Source organism: Pseudorasbora parva, chromosome 13 (assembly GCF_024679245.1).
Source record: "Pseudorasbora parva isolate DD20220531a chromosome 13, ASM2467924v1, whole genome shotgun sequence".
Classification (NCBI taxonomy): domain Eukaryota; kingdom Metazoa; phylum Chordata; class Actinopteri; order Cypriniformes; family Gobionidae; genus Pseudorasbora; species Pseudorasbora parva.
Genome location: NC_090184.1, coordinates 30,314,140 through 30,334,400, shown reverse-complemented (window position 1 = coordinate 30,334,400; position 20,261 = coordinate 30,314,140). Strand labels below are relative to the sequence as shown.

At 39.5% G+C, this 20,261-nt stretch overlaps 1 protein-coding gene and 1 pseudogene across 1 annotated transcript; both read left to right on the top strand.

Moving 5' to 3' along the window:
* Positions 1-8,677: 8,677 nt before the first annotated feature.
* On the top strand, positions 8,678-12,393 carry LOC137039322 (tumor necrosis factor receptor superfamily member 5-like; annotated as a pseudogene).
* A 1,628-nt stretch (positions 12,394-14,021) lies between these two features.
* Positions 14,022-20,039, top strand: si:ch211-261n11.8. The gene is made up of 8 exons (XM_067412691.1): positions 14,022-14,287; positions 17,117-17,242; positions 17,335-17,490; positions 17,604-17,688; positions 17,781-17,914; positions 18,276-18,289; positions 18,479-18,531; positions 18,643-20,039. Exons 1-8 carry the CDS (start codon positions 14,182-14,184, stop codon positions 18,662-18,664), a joined length of 696 nt encoding a protein of 231 aa, XP_067268792.1. The 5' UTR covers positions 14,022-14,181; the 3' UTR covers positions 18,665-20,039.
* Positions 20,040-20,261: the final 222 nt, after the last annotated feature.

Sequence of the window (20,261 nt, the reverse complement as noted above, 5' to 3'; positions counted from 1 at the left end):
AATAATAATAATTCATTACATTTATATAGTGCTCAAAGCGCTTTACATTTAGAAGGGGGAATCTCCTCAACCACCACCAGTGTGCAGCATCCAACTGGTTGATGCGACGGCAGCCGTATTGCGTCAGAACGCTCACCACACACCAGCTGATTGGTGGAGAGGAGACCGAGTGATTAATCCATAAGGAGAGGAGGATGATTAGGAGGCCATGATGGTCAGCGGCCAATGGGCAAATTTGGCCAGGATGCTGGGATTACACCTCTTCTCTTTTTCCGAAGAACATCCTGGGATTTTTAATGACCACAGAGAGTCAGGACCTCGGTTTGATATCTTATCTGAAGGACAGAAGCATATAAACGGCACAACTCTTTGATAAGAATCATACTAGGTAAACTTTTTACTCAAAGATTGATTTTTAAAGAATTAAAGTATTTTTTCCCTAATACTGTCTTTACCATTAATGTCTATGCATTTAAATCTGTTTTGTTTTGATGACCATTCTTTTTTCGGATTCGAATTTGAATTAAAGGAAGCAGAATTTAATTCAATAAAAATTCAAAGAAATGTATATACCTGTCCATCTTGCCATAGCAGCTTCATCTGCACCTGTTGAGAGAATCTTTACTGTTGCATTAAAGATCTTCAGACCAGAACGATGCAGACTTAATGATAAAACATTTGAGGAGTGATTGAGAATTAGATACATCAGTGTTGCTTATTGAGTTTTGCATTGGAATAAATGATAACTGCATTTACAGTGACTTTGTACAGTAACAGTAATATATTTTTAAGTAAATAGTGTGTAATATTTTTTACAGTGTAGTTACATGTAATGAAATTATTAAATTACAAAATCAATGTTATTGTATTTAGTATTACTGAGGTAAAATGTGTAATTCACTAATCAAGTTAAAAGTTTGCTTTTCAGCACATTGTGTGACTGTGTGGAAATATAAAAGGAATAAATTAAATGAAAGACAAATCCATATTTCATATCTAGAAGGCGGGCTAAGTGAGCAAACATTGTTTTTGCACTCCTGACATGTTAAGGGTGTGTGATGCCTCGAAAATCCAAACACGCGACCTTGTTGCAAGTGTTTAGTGACACATCACACATCTCTAGGCCAGACCCTCAGTCACTCCTCAGAGACTAAATATACACTTTACAAAACAAGAAAGATAAAGCAAAATCATATCTGGAAGGAATAATTATAATAATATAGGAAGATAAATATTGATTAAGGTTTTGATTTCAGAATCGCCCTTTCAATGTATTCTAGTTTAATTAATGACGCTACTTTTTAAAATCTTTATTTGAATATGGCAACATTCTTATTTTAAACTGAATATAGCAACATGAAACCTCGTTTAACTCAATACTTCTATAATTAAAATCACAGACAGAGATCCCTCCCCTCTATCAGCCAATCACTGTGGACATAGGAGGTTAACCCCGCCCTTAGCTTTAAGACTTCTCTCTATTCCCTAGTAAATGAATGGAATACAGTCTATAATATGTATACTGTCTTCAATATATTAAAAGGTCATGAAACCCCAAAACACTTTTTTGAGATATAAACAGATATGTATAGGTTGCACATCATTGAAAAAACTAAAGGTACTCATTATTCTAATTCATAAGTGAAACATATTTATTTTTGCATATTTCAGAGCGATTTCTGTCTTCCCGTTTGAAAAGTTTAGTCAGAGCCAAGTCACGGAATCTGACGTCAGTGCGGGCTTTTCGGTCCATGTATGGGCTGGTGGGGACATGCTGACGTCAACCGCTCCGAGCGATTCTCAATATATATTCATGACATAAAGCTCATTCAGTCCAATCCCTGCGCTGTAGTATGCATACAAGATAATTTATTTAATATGCATGAGACAGTCACTTCTGTCAGGTTCATCATCTTCCATCATTATTGTATCTTAAGGAAGTTTTGAAAGCAGCCTACGAAAAGTCAAGGAGGAAAGTGAGGCATTGTGCTGATACGAAGTAACGTGGGCGCCACGTTAATGAACATTAATGAACAATATTTTTGATGAAATAAATGAAAGCCACGTTTTATTTGTGGTCATAGACATGCACTAAACCGCATGTGTTCGGGCTCCTAGTGAAACAGCGTGCTGCATATTTGGACAAATATAGATTTAGCTGCCGAGTGATAAACAGCGCGGATTGTCACGGCAACCGAGCGCGTCGCTCTGTGCTTCAGATGCGCGGTCAAGACTATGAAACCTCAAACCCCTTCGCTTTTACCGATCTAGAATTATGCTGCCTTCACGTGCCATCGGAAATTGTATCATTCCGACTTCTGAAGTCGTGATTATGAAATCATTGCATTCAAGTTTCAAAATGTGAGAGCTTTCATGTGCAATTTTTACCTATGAAACTCGTATTTACGATAATTCCGAGAGCACCTGAAGGCAGCATTACACCTCTATCGCATTGCAAACATGTTTGTGAGTGGTTCATGTTCTCTTAGTCTTATCACGTCGGCACGTTGTTCATTTTGCCAAACAGCGTGCATTTTTGGACAAATATAGTTTAATTATCACGTTTGCAAATATTTCGTCATACAGAATAACATTTATTTTCATTTCTCACTGAATGCTGATTTGAAGAGCTGAAAAACTTGCGATCTCTGCTGCACGCCACTTAATGTCTCATAGCTCTCTCATTCGCTGTACTCATCCCTCATTTAATCTCACTGTTGTAAACAATGCCAACGGGAACCAAGAACATGTCTCAGAATCGCTCTAACTGCTGCTGTTGGTATCGCTAATCTTAATGCACATAATGACACTCCCCTATTCATGCAAACCATTCCCTCTTTCCACACAATACCCATCCCACCTTTTCAGTCGACCACTCCCCTTTTAACAAGCCTTTTCAAATCGAAGGTGTGAAAAAACACAGCTGCAACAGGAGGGTTTCATGACCCTTTAAGTGGCATAATCCAGAGGTTAAAATATTTGCCTCTCAAAAGGGTCCATTTTACTGAGCAGGCCCTGTACACTCGCTCTTCACAGCATGCCTATAGGTTTAGACCAAGGAAAACAGCAAGGGGAGGTCTCACTGTCCATACTGGAGGTTTATTGTGGTCCTTGGTATTTATATGAAGGTATTACATGTTGTTAATTGCCCCCATATGCTGTTACAATCATGTGGGAGTAGATGTGTCATGATTAGTGACGTTCAGTTCTTGAGCGAATCGTTCTTTTGAGCCGGTTCTCAGCAAGTAACCGGTTGAGCTGGTTCATTATGCAAACTGAATCGAAGTGTAGTTCTGGGTTGATGACGCAAGAGCCGAAGACTAAAAAAAAGAAGGTTTAACCAGCTGTCGAAGTTTGCAGAGGATTGTCAAGAAATCTGATAGAGTTGGGTGCAAGTCTGAGGCACATAGGCTACTGAAAATATGCATATTATGACTACTGTTATAAAATAACATTTTATTAATACCAAAAAGCTTTCTTTAAAGAGATTTTTACGACCCTCCTTTGACTGCTAACAATCAGGTTCGGGTAAACAACCTTTAAATTCCTCAAGCAGAACTAATTCTCTTAGGGATTTAAAGTCACCAGTCTTAGTTGCACTACACCATTTATCAAAGAGAAGAGCTTTCTCTTGCGAAAATTTTACAAAAGTCTGGGAATAGTTCTTCTTATGGCCTCTAAATTTCTGTCGGTAAGCTTTAGGAACTAACTCGTAAGCATGTGAAATTGCCAGTTTTACTGCATCGTAATCTAAACTATCCTCTAACAAAAGAGTAGAGAAATCCACTGCCGCTTCAATATACCTGTATATATTTATATCCTAATTAACTTCATAATCAAAACTCTAATCAATATTTATCCTATAAATAATTCAATCCAGTTATGATTTAGCTTTTAGTTTCTTGTTTTCTAAAGTGTATATTTGGTCTCTGAAGAGTGACTGAGGGTCTGGCCTAGAGATTTGTGATGTGTCACTAAACACTTGCAACAAGGTCGTGTGTTTGGATTTTTGCGGTATCACACATCCCTAACATGTCAGGAGTGCAGTAACAGGGTTTGCTCACTTAGCCCAGCTTCCAGAGATAAAATATGGATTTGTCTTTCATTTAATTTATTATATTTTATTCCTTTTATATTTACTTTTACTGAAACACTAAAAACTCAAGATGAATATTGCCTGTACTATTGTGTGTCCCACTCACTGAAAGAAAGCACATGTTATCAGTATGTTTTGGTTAGAATTGGTTAGAACTGGAGCTTAATCAGCTCCAACCTTGGAGAGACTGTGTATCTGTGTATGTGCACAATATTCTGTGTTACAGATCAGTGTTGAGAATAGTGTACAATGGGCATCCTAAAAGATGGCTGGACTTGTTGTTCTGGGCAAGCTGGTGCCTGCTACAGATCTGGAAGGTCACTATGGGCCTAATTCTGGGGTAAAAGCGTCAACAAGTGACACATCAGTGGAAACGTGCATCTGATTAACTGACTCGAATGGAAATTTACCATGACTGTGCATTGTCTCTGAGCCAATCAGAACCATCCACATTGCAGTAATGATGTGGATAAGACCTTGAAAACAGTATAACTGTTGGGACAATTGTATGTACGATAGGCCGAGGCAACGAGACGGTGAGAGAGGGAGCGCGGCCTAAGAACTCCTTGTGCGAAGTTGAAGCTGGCTTCTGCTTTTGAAACTGCAAACTATTCTTAAGTAAATTTTTCTTTTAATTAATTGCAATCCTAACTCTGTCTTCATTTCTTCACTACTGGTCCTGGGTCATAAGCTGTTAACCCCCAACACCTCCATCGCTTTTCCTACTAAACGACACTGCAAATAACAAAATTTACTCACATCGAATGACTCAGTTGCTTCGGATGACACAGCTATCAGGCCAACAGTGGGAGTAGGCACTACAGAAGGAACCCAGACAGCAGGACCAGCAGGACTTACTCGAGGAAGAACTGGTGGCGTAGCGGACCCTCCCCCAATTCGCATTGCATCAAGCTCCAGCTGTCGCATTTTCACCTGCCTCTCCTCCTCGACCTCAAGTTTGCGAATTTGCAACTGCAAATCCATCTCCGCCTGCCGATTCTGAATCTTCTCCTGTGATTCAAGTTGTAGACGGGTCAAACAGACCTTAAGACTCATTTCCCCTTTTGAACTAAAGACATAGGGGACACCGCTTCAAAGGAAGGCAACCCTGCCCTAGCATCAGCCACGATCTCCGCCGCAGACATTAGGATTCTCACTCCTACCAGACGTAAGCCTATCCACCTCCACACTGTCCCCACCTGTAGATGCTCTTTCCAGCACACCAAGTACATTCATCTCCACTAAACGATTACACGCCACCGACTTAATCTCTCTCTTAAGGGACTGCTTTTTTACTAAAATCTGAAAATGACTTGCTATAGCCACCAAGTTATCTTTCCTACACACATCTAAATCTTTTAACAAAGGACTTTCAAGGAACCTCTCTAAATTAAACACAACCATAGTGATAACGATGTGCAACAGCACAAACAAATTCTCAAATCAAGCACAGTGAATCAAGAGACAGGATCATGAACTGGTTCTTTGTATATGGGATCATTAACTCAAATTTCAGGAATAATTAAATGTGTGATCCCGGACGAGCCCCCATATGTTACGACCCTCCTTTGGCTGGTTAAAATCTAGGGATTGGAGGAGGGGAACATTTTAAACCCAGTTCTGAAATACTGTCTGCAATGACCAATATGTGTGTGAATGGAAAACGAGACCATGCAAATAACTTCTTAAACAATAATTTAATTAATATTGAACCCAATAATTAACCACAAATGAATAAACCCATAAAGAAAAACAAAAACATACATAAAAATATGATCTGGGGAGAACCAAGGGGAAATTGGATTGTGCCAAAGAAACAAAAATATTATAATCAAAACAGTTTTGCTAAATGGTTTCAAACTAATCCTAAACTAAGAAAAGAAAGAAAAGAAAAAAGTCTTCAGTGTCTCTGACGCCTTAAAGTTCCCTACACAAGCTGCCAAACAAAAATACAGGGTGTGGCACAAACGCACTAACCTAGTGTGTCTAAATAGTTAACCTTAACCTGCGTGTGCCCATGTATGTCATATGACATCTTACCTAGCCCCTTGTCTCCATCCAGATTGAACTTCTCTATAACATTATTCAAAAGGACTTCAAATCTCTCACATAAGAAGTTTTAAAGGGTAAACATGACAAAAGGCAAAATGGCAACACAAACTAAGTTCAAATAAAAGAGAACCAAAAACAAACATAACAAATCTTAATCAGAACAAAAAGCATGTTCCTTAAAGGGGGGGTGAAATGCTGTTTCATGCATACTGAGCTTTGCCAGCCTTTGTTTCCTCGTTATATGGAAGAATCCTTGGTTTCTGTCCCTGGGACTGGTATTGGGAGCACCGTGTTGCCGGAAAACCGTTTCAACAGATGAATCCCTTACTGGTTGGGGCGCGGTCGTGGAAGCCGTGGGGCAAGCGGTCCGTGGACAGCCCAGCATGCTTTTTGGCATATCAATTGCCTAGAAATGCTGGCGGTCTGGAAAGCTCTGAGGAGTTTTCTGGCAGACCTCCGCGGCCACCATGTCTTGATACGATCCGACAACACTGCCGTAGTATCGTATCTAAATCATCAGGGGGGTCTGAGATTGCGTCCTCTGTACAGACTTGCGCATCAGGTCCTCCTGTGGTCCCAAGGGAAACTGTCATCACTCAGGGCAGTTTACATCCCGGGGGACCAAAATCAAGGAGCAGACATCCTGTCGAGGCAGGGGCTGAGGCCCGGGGAATGGCGTCTCCATCCAGAGGTGGTGAAGACCATATGCGAGAGGTTTGGCCAGGTGGAAGTGGATCTGTTCGCGTCTCGAGAGACGACCCACTGCCCACTTTGGTTCTCCCTCAGGCATCCGGCTCCATTGGGCCTGGATGCTATGTCTCAGACGTGGCCGAGGCTGCGTCTGTACGCATTTCCCCCTATTGCTCTGCTCCCCGGGAGTTTTGGAGCGTGTCCGCCGGGAAGGCATTCGCCTACTTTTGATAGCACCCCGGTGGCCGTACCCCGGTCACCCCGACCACACTTAATAGTACCCCGACCACACTTAAGGTGTATGTGGAAGCGATAGGGGCTTTCCACGCACCATTAGGTGAAGGACCTCTGGGGAGGCACCACCTGGTTGTACGGTTCCTCCGAGGAGAGCGGAGGATGAGACCTGTGGCTCATTCCAGGATCCCTACATGGGACCTGGGAGTGGTGCTTGAAGGGTTGGTTGAGGCCCCCTTTGAGCCGCTGGAGTTGGCCGAGGCAAAGAACCTTACGCTTAAGGTGGCTTTTCTCCTAGCCATCACTTCTCTGAGGAGAGTGGGGGACCTCCAGGCATTGGCAGTCACGCCCAATTGCTTGGAGTTTGCCCCAGGCGGAGTAAAGGCTATCTTGCGTCCGACTCCGGGTTACGTACCCAAGGTACCGTCTAATATTGTAAGGTTGGTGGTTCTCCAGGCTTTTCATCCCCCGCCTCATGTGACGGCAGATGAGGGCAGGCTTCACCTCCTCTGCCCAGTTCGGGCATTGAGGATTTATCTGGAGAGGTCTGCCCAGTGGAGGAAGTCAGATCAGTTGTTAGTGTGCTTTGGTCCACCCAGGAAAGGGCTGCCTGCGGCAAAACAGACCATTAGTAACTGAATTGTCCAGGCAATAGCCATGGCTTATCAGGTGCGCAACTTGCCTTCACCTATAGCCGTGAGGGCTCACTCTACCAGAGGCATGGCCTCTTCAGTAGCCCTCCTTTCCGGAGCTTCTTTGCAGGAAGTCTGCGAAGCGGCTGGGTGGGCCACTCCGCATACTTTCATCAGACATTACAGTCTGCACCTCCCGCCGACGCCAGGCGCTAGGGTGCTCGCCTCCTGAGTATGCACTCCGGTCCATACCAAGGGGCTCGAGATAGGCGAGGACTAGTGGGTACTCATTCCCCGATGTGTCATCTACGATGACGCAGTGCGAGTTCCCTCGATAAAGGGAACGTCTCGGGTTATGCATATAACCCATGTTCCCTGAGAGGGAATGAGACACTGCGTCTTGTAGCCCCGCCTATCGACAGAGCGTCCCGCTTCATAGCAGTAAGCTGTGTTTGCTTGTGCCGGCGTCCCTTTATACCTCCGGGTATGCCGTCACTCGTTACGTCATGACGCAACACCAATCAGGATTGGACTTTTTTTATATGAACTCAGCAGCGTCACGCCGAGGGCGTTCCCCGATGTGTCATCTACGATGACGCAGTGTCTCGCTCCCTCTCAGGGAACATGGGTTATATGCATAACCCGAGACGTTTTTTCCGGAAAGACTCGGTACAGCCCATATTTCTTTTATAAATATAATAAAACTAAAGACTTTTCCGAGATATGAAGGATGCAATACTACTCTATAGGTACTCAAGATTGACATGAGACAAACTGAGTGTACTTCGAGTCCGCAAGAACAGAGAAAAAAGTTCTTGCTCCTAGGGCTGCGAGAACAGAATGACGATATTTTGTTCTAGCAGCCCTTGTTCAGAAGTTCTCGCAGCTTGTTCTCGACACATCGCCTGAGCAGAACTTTTTTCTTGCGTGTGTCCGAGAACTGTTGTGTGATTGGTCATACAATTAAATTGGCATGGTTAATGCAGAAAATGCAGATGATCGCACCTGCTTTTCTCGTGAAGTATGGAATGTACTGGTCCAACGAACTTTGTTCTTGTTCTTGCCACCTCAAGAAAACAAACAAATTTCTTTGTTCTTGCAGAGTATGTTCCAAGCTTTAAATGGGATGAGAAGAGCACGCCCTCATGGCAGCACAGCCAATCACGTCTGCAGGAATGATTAACAGATCAGACAGCCAATCACCACCTGTTAAAGTGATAGCTCAAGAGACAGAAGGAAAACCTAAAAAAGAAACAGGGAAGAAATCCCCCAAAATACTCTGATGTCCCTACACTGTAAAAAAAAAAAAAAAAGAAGGAAAAAAGGGAAAAATTTTACCTTTTGCAGTACAATCAACTTCAAACTATGATACCTATGTTTGAACCCTAGTAAATGGACCCATTTCAAACAACCCAATTTCTGGGTTTGTCCATTTTCATCCCAACTTGGGTTGTTTTTAACCCAGAATTTTTAGAGTGTAAGGTGCTATGGGTATTTACTTACTTATTTACCTCAGGTTTTGTAATCAAATGTTGATGTTATCCGCTTACTCTGAGTACTCTGGGTATGTTGCATAATTTGCTTTCTGGAAAATCCCCTGGATGACCAGCATTGCACATTTTGTATGTCTCCCTTATCTGACACACACAATTCAGATCTCACTGTCTACTTATGAGCTGATGAGTTGAATCAGTTGTGTTAGCTCATTTAAAATACAAAATGTAAGGGTACTCAAGCACAGTAGTGTGCTCCAGCCTTAAAGGGTTAGTTCACCCAAAAATATAAATTATCCTGATTTACTCACCCTTAAGTTCTCCTAGGTGTATAAGACATTCTTCTTTCAGACGAACACAATTAGAGTTATATTACAAAAATGTCCTGGCTCTTCCAAGCTTTAAACTGGAATATGTCTGTCATAAAAGAAGCAATTTATTATTTATAATATAAATAATAATTTATTTTTATCCACATGATAAAGGCCTTCTGAAGCGAATCGATACATTTGTGTGAGAAAAATAACCATATTTAAAACGTTACAAAGCAAAATAACTAGCTTCCAGCAGACAGCGAAGTATGCTTTAAAGTCCAGATGGCCAAAAATGCACTGTTTTTACATTTTTATTTCACAAATAACTAATTTAAACAACTGATTTGGTAAAAAAATCATGTGTCATTTATGTGTAAATGTTTTTGCCTGTAACCACACATCTTTATGACTAGAATTCAGTTGAACAGACACATTTTACCTTTTTAGGAAACTAAAAAGCCAGTGTTTTTTTGGCATTGCAATGTGGATACCAGTATAACTTGTATTCCATGTCCTGCCTCAACGTGCACAGATGAACCTAACAGACTCACAGCATGTTTTCACTGCACTGTGTGTAATGCAGGTGTGTGCCCTAAACGCATTAACTTGTGATAAACATATGTGAACTAATGATGAAGTGCCATCTAATACATTACACTGTAGTTATGATTAGGTACTTTGTTTTTGTGTCCACAGTCCAAGGATTAAGAAAAGCCGGCACACGCTCTACAGACACAATTTGTGAGCAACAAAAAGGATTTTCATTGCATTAAACAAAATAAAGGCAACTTTGAATTAGCTGTGAAACTAAACTAAACAATATATTAAAGGGGGGGTGAAATGCTGTTTCATGCATACTGATCTTTTTACACTGTTAAAGACTTGCATTCCCATACTAAACATAGACAAAGTTTCAAAAGTTAAGGTGGACGTTTGATGGGAGTATTTCTTTGTCAAAAATACTACTTCCGGTTAGTCATAAGTTTCGGCAAGTTTTTTGCGATCATGCGTCCCCTTTGACGTTAATGGGGGCGGAATTTCCTTGTATGGGCCTTACGGACAATTCTACCGGAAGAGCGTGAGAGAGAGAGAGAGGGAGAGAGCGAAAGTAACAGGCTACCCCCATCAAAGCGCTGGCTTGTAGGCTGCTGCACAGGTGATGTGCACAATTACAATGTCACCAAAAAAGTGCGTTTTTGGTTGCCAGACCAAGACAGTCCTGCACAGATTCCCCAAAAACCCCGCGTTAAGGCAACAGTGGATGTAATTTGCTTTTCCGGATCAGCAACTGAGTTGCGCGAATGTTTATATCTGTTCGCTGCATTTCGGTGCCGACTGTTTCATAAACAAGGCCCAGCTCGACACTGGATTTTCCGATCGCCTAATGCTGAAGGATGGAGCAGTCCCAACGATAAAGGTCCCAACGTTAGAACCGCGGGCGGTGAGTAAGACTGCTTCAAATGTCTGTGTTTTTGCCTATGCTCATCAAGTAGCCCAAACATGATCACGTTTAGTTAATTGATCAATGGAGTCCTGCGATGTGTAGTGCGTGTACATTTGTTTAGCTGGCCACTATATGTGTAACTTTATGTTTGTGTATTGTAAAAGCACTCCAAACAACAATACACAAAGAGGGGGGAAATATGTTGAACTAAATAAGCGTGCTTCTTCATTCAAATGCGCTACTATTCCGTGTCTTTCTATGTAAACACTAACTTAGCCTGCCGTGCAAAACCAGTCCGCTTACTAACGTTACAATAGTCTAAACCACGCGTAAACACACGTGCACAACTGCACTTCCCACATGTACACCTTCAAAGACAAAAATACGACGATATAATTCAAGTATAAATACGTAAATAACACAAGCCGCTAAGCATATTATATAGTTAGTGTATAACTTGTACCACATAGACGTCCTGCTCTAGTCGTTTTTGCTGCTGCTCCTGTTCAACTGCAGCCTCTGGGTCTGATTCCGGATCATAGATATATGGCTGTATCTGATTAAAAGCCATATTTTTATTTTGAATAAAGTTTTTTTCCCGCTGTTAGGGATGACACAGCTTTACGACGCACTCGACTCAACACAACAGCGGCGCGCACACGTCATTATTTAGCTCCGCTCACACGACACGCACCCACCCGCTCGGCTTTTTTCGGAAAGACTCGGAACAGCGCATCTTTCTTATATAATTATAAAAAAAATAAAGACTTTTCGGAGATATGCAGGATGCAATGCTACTCTATAGGTACTCAAGATTGACATGACAATGACTGAAACTGAGTGTTTCACCCCCCCTTTAAAGAAATAGGTGAGTGTGTATGAATTTACTAAATTGTAGAATTTTTAAAGCAGTAATGCAAATCATTTTTAATATTTAGTAGAAGCTTTTTTTTCCTGTATTGAATAATTTTGATTCATTAAGGTAATGTTTTTTTTTTGTAACCTTAGTATCAGCTTTGTTGACATTTTATAACTCATTCGGTCAGTCAATATCTTTACAGGAACAGCATTTACCGATACTGTATGTGCTGACTGCACAGATGGCACTTACTCAAATGGCTCTCTAATGGCCTGCCAACCACATTCAAAGTGAGTGTTCATAGATGTATGTAAATATTAATTAAATACATAAATATTGTTAAACATTATTATTAAACAATATTATTAAACATTGTTAAACATTTTCAGATGTAAGATTTAGGGACTTACAGAAATAAAAGCAGGAACAATGTCATCTTATGCTGAATGTGAGAAAGTGACTTCAGTAACACTTATAATTGGAGTCACAGTTACAGAACTTTTTGTTTTGGTGCAATTAATAGCATACATCATATACAGAAAACATAAAGCACAGCGCTCTACCGAATGTAAGAACTAAATTATTGTAATTAGATTCCATTAAGCACTAAGTTTAACATGTTAATATTATTAGAAGTGTTAAAAAAATTTTTTAGGTCGCTATAAAAAACCACAACAAGCAACTGAGGATGATTCAAAACCAGTAAGTGAACATTTAACCTGTTCTTTCAAGTTAAACCTTTAAAATAGGATTATTATAGGAAACACCTTGCTAAATTGTTGATGTAGTCTAAAGGTTGTACATAAAGCATTTTTTTGCTGAAATAATTAATGTTTATGTACATAAAGGGCAGATTCTGTTGAACCTTGATAAAGCCAGGATTAGGTAAGAACCAAAAGCTGATCATTAGGGTCTGTATATTATGGTGCTCAATTGAAACCAGTTGTGAAATTCTTCCTTTGAAAAAGTGCTTTATAGTGAATGTCCGACATTTCTGAATGTATGTCCCACAGCCTCCAAATGGCATCCAGTTGCTTTTTAGCAATCAGTACGTTGCTGACAGTTTAAAACTGCCATACTGACGGTATACTTTCCCTCCAACTCTAAAAACAGATTCAAGTTTTTATTCAGTGTGTATTGTGTTGTGTCACAATGTAATGCAGGCTTTGCAAGAAGCATTACTTTGTAATTATTATAATGAATTGATTAATAGGAAAAATTATGTTGGCCCTAACAAAGAAAGGAAGAGAAAAAATGGCTAAGCAGTGGAGCAAATGATCAATTATCCTTTTTATTTCACAGAATCACAACAGTTCAGAATCCATCCCAGACTCTGTTGGTCCCCTAGGCAAGATTTTAGTTAGTACAGTCATAGTTTCTTTTAAAAGAAGACACTTAAAAGAGTTTTTTGGACAAGTAAAAGCAAGTAGCAATATAACTTTAAAAAATGTTTAATTTATTTTATTAATTTATTTTAAAGAAAATACACTAGGCTATACTTTACCTGAATAGATTTCTGAAATGTAAACTGAGCACGTTTTTTTTTTATTATTATTGATGTGGGTTCCCTAAATTATTATTAACAATAATAATTATGATTAATTTTGATTATTACACTGTAAAAAAAACTGAAAATGTTCGACTGAACATATCTAAAATTTTGGAATTTACATTCCATCCTGGAAATGTGTGCAACAGCCACCCTCATCTGTCCTGTCATTGTTCCCCATTGACCCTGCTGTTATAACTGTCATTCCTCCACTCCCCTCTGTCTTGTCCAACTGTCCTGTCAATAAATTATTTGTTTATCTGGGTCCACCATTTCCATATCCTGACACTGGGTGCGGCTTCAGAAGAGGCGGAAGCACTAAGAGGAAGTTACAAAATGGTGGTTTAAACAACAATGTTTAAACAACTATGTAGGACTTTTTTCTTTTTACAGTTTTTTTTAACAAGCTATCCGACATTAAAACGATGTTCGTGGTTGCCATTTTTCTTTACGGTAAGAGTGTGTCCCTGTTGTGTAGTGGGAGTTTGTTAAAGTTACAACGTAGACCTATAAAAGAAGCTGCTGCACCGATAGGTACAGCTGATACACCAATTGAGGAAGTTAGGTTACGTCAATGCTCAGAAATCTCACGATCGACAAAAGCCGATGAACATCATTTTAAACGGCAAAACAAGCGCCGAACGAGGGCAAGTAACGCAAAACCCGATTACCGAAGTCTGTCGTTGGAGTACGTGTGAACGGGCATTTACATGATAATGACAAAGACGAAAGTGAAAGTTAAAGTAGCTAGCCGATTCGCATTCTCATTCAGATGATCATTAAATAGCGTTACATGTCGTGGTTGGTAGCCTACTTAAATGTGTGTGTTTTCCCCACAGTTCACACTTGTTGGATTTGGAAAAGCTTGTGGTCCGAGTGAATATAAATCAGCTGCTGGAGAGTGTTGCCCAATGTGCGATAGTGGTAAGCTCACTAAAACCATTAAGCAAATTTCAAATAAGTCCTAACACTGTCACTCTTTTATTTTACAATGTGCAGCTCCCAGGTGCCATTCTAGTTGTTGATGCCCTGAGAGAGGCTGCTCGCTTTAAACGGCAACGCTAAGGTCACTCCTACTAGAAAAACGTCAATCAAAATGACTCTGCAGCATGCAGGGCTCTCAAGTCTGACGCCCGTTTCACACATACTCCGTCTGCAGTGCGTGTGCAATGCGTGTTGCGTTGCGTGTGCGGTGCAGGAGCCCCACACCCTGTAGTCCTTTCACATATGCTGCGTTTGCAGTCCGCAACTGATCTGCTTTTACATTCCACAAACACAGCATTTATTAATGATTTTTTAATTTAAAATCCAGAAGTTGTTACTGATCTTGGCTCATCAGAATTGCAATTCTCTTTGTTTAATCTTTCTGAGTAGACAGGTTAACGTAGGCTACAAGCCTACATTTAAACAACATTTTTTCAATTCATTAATTCATATTTATATATTAATATACTTTAGATTTAGCTCACACAAAAGGCAAAACATTTAAACATAGTTTATAGCCTAAAATCATAAACATTTTAAATTAGAAACTTAGAATAGTCTATTCAAAAACAGCCGACTCTCGTCTTTTCTTTCGTTTTTAAACCCTTTGAAAAGAAATCCTGTAGGTCAAAAAGAACTTTGCTTTTCACCTCCAAGAAAGTACGAGTGCTCTCCATTATGGCACATTTTTTACCTAAATGCCAGGTAAGGTGTCGTTTTGTTGCTTTACTTGAGAAAAAAAGCCATGTGTTGACTTTGAAACAAGAGTATATTTTAAATGATATGCATCCGTGTTGAAATTACTAGATTTTCGCGTCAGTACATGTTTATTTTAATGCGAACAATGTTCTATCACTTTAATGCAGCAACGCAGCGCAGCAAAAATAGACTCTGTACGAAAACGATCCGTGCACTGCTGCAGACGCAATGCTCCTGGAACGGACTGATGGACCGCATCCGCGTGCAGTGTGAAAGCTATCATCCGTTAACATGGGTACGGGAAAAAATACGCAACGCACACGCACTGCAGACGGAGTATGTGTGAAACGGGCGTGAGACACACGCATTTCAACCCGCTCACACGCCACACCTTGTATTTCTCACGCAGATAAATCGCCAGGGTAACACACACTAAGTTGCGTGTTATCACGCGTGTTGCGTGTCACACTAAGTTGCGTGTTATTAGAGGAATCAAGGGTGTTCCCCGTATGTTATTGCGGTCTCACTCAGTGAACATCTGTGCTCACCTGCACTCGTGAATGCGGTGATGGACTGCTGTCCACATTCCACTGGTGTTTGGATGTGATTATTATTTTTTTTAACTCACTTTCATTAATTAATTTATTAAAAGTAACTCCATTTTGTAAGATCATTTTCATCTAAGTAATTCCAAACATCACGAGGCAGACGACATTAGTGATCAAATACAGTCGAGTTATTAACACGCTCCACAGCACCGCCCAGTGGATTTAGTTATAACTGCGAGATTTAGAGGGATTTATAATGGATTCACTGCATTTACGGCCAGCGAAGCAATATAGTAAAATTTCAAATTTATTATTATTTTTCGAATATTAATTACAAATCGAATATATTCGTGCTCACCCCTATTTTTGGAAGTTGAAGTGTAGCGATATAATATTTGCACTGCAAAATGGCAATGCATTTCAGTATTTAAATTTACATTTTCCATACCATGTGTGCAACATTTGGAACAAAATGATAATTCAAATTGAATAATATAATTTACATTTGCTATTTCCTACACTTGTTTTACCATATAATTTAAACATAAATTGTATATTGTAATACTTTGTATAAGTTGCAAAATTAAAATGAATGAATTACAGAAATAATTAGATGTGTTTAACATGTTCAAGCAAAAATTGTAGCAAAATGATAATTTAAATGTTATTTTTCTAAATTGCATTTAAACTTCCATTTAAGATACTTGCGATTGCATTTAGATGATATATCCCGCGATGAATGTAGCAAAATTCAATGTGGAATTGAAAATGCAAAACTCCATCTCGCCTAGAGCTAGAGCCGGCCCTGCCGCTGTCATAAAGAGAGGAAAAAATACAACCATACTAATATAGCAAACAATAATTATAGGCAGCTTGTCTAAGATTATTTGAGAGTAAAATAATCTCAGTTGTAAACCACAGCTCACTTTAGCGCGACCGTGCTCATGTTAAGGTGCAACCAACCTCTGGGCTGAAGGCCTCAAAAACCTGCTACCAAACACCAATAAACAACACTAACCATTCTCTCTCTCTCTCTCTCTCTCTCTCTCTCTCTCTCTCTCTCTCTCTCTCTCTCTCTCTCTCTCTCTCTCTCTCTCTCTCTGTCTCGCACGCACACACGCGCACGCACGCACTCACACACACAAATGAAAGCATATTTTTTTATTTGTATGATTTCTGTCATCTTTCATATCAGACCCCCGTACCCATCCAAACCCCGTTGCTACCGCCACGGCCGAAATCTCACTCTGAACTCAGTTTAAAACTTGAGAGCCCTGAGCATGTATGAATAATAAAACGCCTAATAGTGAAACCATTGTATCCATTAAATTATGCACGCTTTGCTCATATCCAATGTAAATAGTTTGTTACACCTGTTTAATTCTGTCATCAGAATAACTATACGGTTACTATCGTCATAGCAGGGTCTTATGCATTATGACATTGTTTGAATCTCTGGTCAGCTTTCTTCCCACCCATTGAGGTTAAGAACTGATTAACTGTTACGTTGTGTTGTTTTTAGGATCAGTAGTTGGCAGAGACTGTAGTGGGGATTTGAGCACCACATGCAAACCTTGCGCTCCAGGAACATTCATAAGTGAACCTAATGGTCTTCATAAATGTTTGGCATGCAGAAACTGTGCTGAAAGTATGCTAGATTTAAAAAAAAATGTATATTTAATAATTTTGTCATTTTCTTGCATTGCCTATATGAAAGTGTTGCCAAATGTGCTACCTTAGGTCAAGGCCTTTACATCCTGAGTAAATGCACTAGAAAGGAAAACACAGTTTGTGACGTACTTGATGGATATCACTGCATTGATTACTCTAATACACAATGCAGTCATGCTCAAAAACACAGTGTTTGTAAACCAGGACAAGAAATAAAAACACCAGGTATTGTTTCGGAATACATCAAAGCTCTTTTTATTATCATAATTCAAAATTTAAAGAGGTACTTCACTTAAAATTAAGGGTAATTTCTGAGAACACTGTGTATCTACTTATAGGAACAAACAAATCAGACACCGTATGTGTGGAATGTGCTCCAGGGTTTTATTCTCCATCAGGTCTGAGCTGTACCAAGTGGACCGGGTAGGTGAAATATGATTTTTTATTACTTCTTGTAGTATTGCTTTGTATCTGTTATTAATTGAAATTATTTATTTTCTTGGTTTTACAACTAGGAATGAAATCCAGACAGAAAATGGCAGCTCTGTAAAAAATGGCACAAGCACAGCGAAAAGAGGGGGAAGATATGGTCTCATAGTTGCAGTGGTTTTCACAATATTTCCATTGATCTTCATAATTCAGAGCACAAGTGAGTACATGCAGGATTCATCTGAAGTAAATTGTGTAAAAGTCCAAAATGGTTTGATATATGTGATAGATTTTTGCTGAAACCTGTATAGGAAACAATATGATTTATAATGAATTAATGTGATTCTGTTTGTATAGAGATCCGTTTAGTGAACCTGATTTTAAGTTTATTTTTATTCTCACTAGGTCCAGAAACATGTTATGTTAAAAACATAAAATCATGCAATCTAAACAAATACCCCCAATTTTAGCAGAGACCTTTTTTTGGGGTTACTTTTTTGCACTAGTCAGTCATGTAAGAGAATGTATTGTGTTTGTTGCACTTGTTTGTATTTTCACTACAAATATTTTTCTTCTTCTAGGAAATAAACTTAAAGTAAGTCCTTTCATTTGTTTTTTGTTTAAATAATGCTGCATTTTTCAATAATTGCAAATAGGTAAAATCACTTATTGTATATTATGCTTGATTCTTTAAAAATTAATCTTTCTCTGATTTGAGGTTATGAAACAGTCTTAATGATTTGCCTGGATGTTGACTGACATTGGTTGATGTTACACTCCACAGTTTCCTGTTGCAGAATCAACCTCTACAAATACAGCACAAATATGCAAAAAACTGTAAGAAGTGATCATATTCTTTATTGTAGTCATGCATGTGACACAATGTTATGATATATTATAACCTCACATATATGATAACCTAATATATGTACATATGGTTGTTTACAGGGAGGAAAACAATGAGGATTAATAGTTGTTTCCAAAAAAAATCACCCCACCTGCTGGATCTTCATGCCTAAATTCCTGCATATTTCAATCTTTGAAACCATTTGTTATTCGGGCATGACAACATTAGTCTTCTCCATATGTTGTGACCTTGCTGTGATGGAGAAGTTGTGTACCCCTGAGAACTTATCACAGTTGGAAGCGTTTACTTTTAAATGCAGGTTTAACAACACCAGAGGCCTTTTGTATGAGTTTCAAAGTAGGTTTAGAGTTGATAAATCCAACCTGGTTTAGATCAAGTTCAATTGTTTCTCAAAGCTTGATAAAAACATTCTCTGTCAACTCAGGTTTAAGCCACAGTTAGCGATTAACTCTGAAGCCAATCACAGTGTCTGATTGATTCACTTCTCTTCTGAAGATTGAGAGATCATTTGAAAAGTATTATGAACTTAAATGTGTTTACAAGGCAGGAATAAAAACTGGTGCTACAGAAAAAGTTTGAGAAGGCAGCTTAAAAATATCTGACTATCAATGCATGATGTAAATCAAAGAAATATGTCTAATAATTATATGTTCACAAAGAGCTCAAATGAATACATGTTGTTTAAAAGAATTATGAAGGCAATTATTATTTTTTTATTACCATTTGGCTACTTGTCAATAAATATATGTATATGAACATATAATATGAAATCAAAGTGATTATTATTAATATAATATCTTCTTCTTTCGGCTTTACCTTTAGGGGTCGCCAGACTCGCCACAGCGAATCATCTGCCTCCATCTATTTCTATCCTCTGTATCCTCTTCTCCCAGACCGACTACCTTCATGTCCTCCTTCACTACATCCATAAACCTCCTCTTTGGTCTTCCTCTTGACCTCCTGCCTGGCAGCTTTAACCTCAGCATCCTTTTACCAATATATTCACTCTCCTGGCCTCTCTAACTTCAAAAATCTCACATGTGCTGTCCCTCTGATGTACTCATTCCTGATCCTATCCATCCTCGTCACTCCCAAAGAGAACCTAAACATCTTCAGCTCTGCTACCTCTAGCTCTTCCTCCGGTCTTTTCCTCAGTGAAACTGTCTCCAAACCATACAACATCGCTGGTCTCACTACTGTTCTGTACACCTTTCCTTTCATTCTTGCTGGTACTCTTTTATCACACAACAGACCTGACACTTTTCTCCACCCATTCCAACCTGCCTGCACACGCTTCGTCACCTTTTTTCCACACTCCCCCTTGCTCTGGACTGTTGACCCTAAGTACGTAAAATCCTGCACCTTCTTTACCTTTTCTCCCTGTAACCTCACTGTTCCACTTGGTTCTCTCTCATTCACACACATGTATTCTGTCTTTCTGCGACTAACCTTCATTCCTCTTCTCTCCAGAGCGAACGAGAGATACAGGTGGTGTGCCTTTATTGCATCTTTACTTGCAGCTGATTGGTCCAGTTTGGGTTTGCGATTTCTAACCCAGAATAAAACCTAAACAGGTTAGCCGTGCAGTGTAAGTTACCATGGTGATGAACATAGATAAAAACCAATCCACCTTCTTGAGCCCGAAAAAACAGTTTGCTCAAACTAATCTCGAACTTACCTGGGCAACAGCTGAAACCAG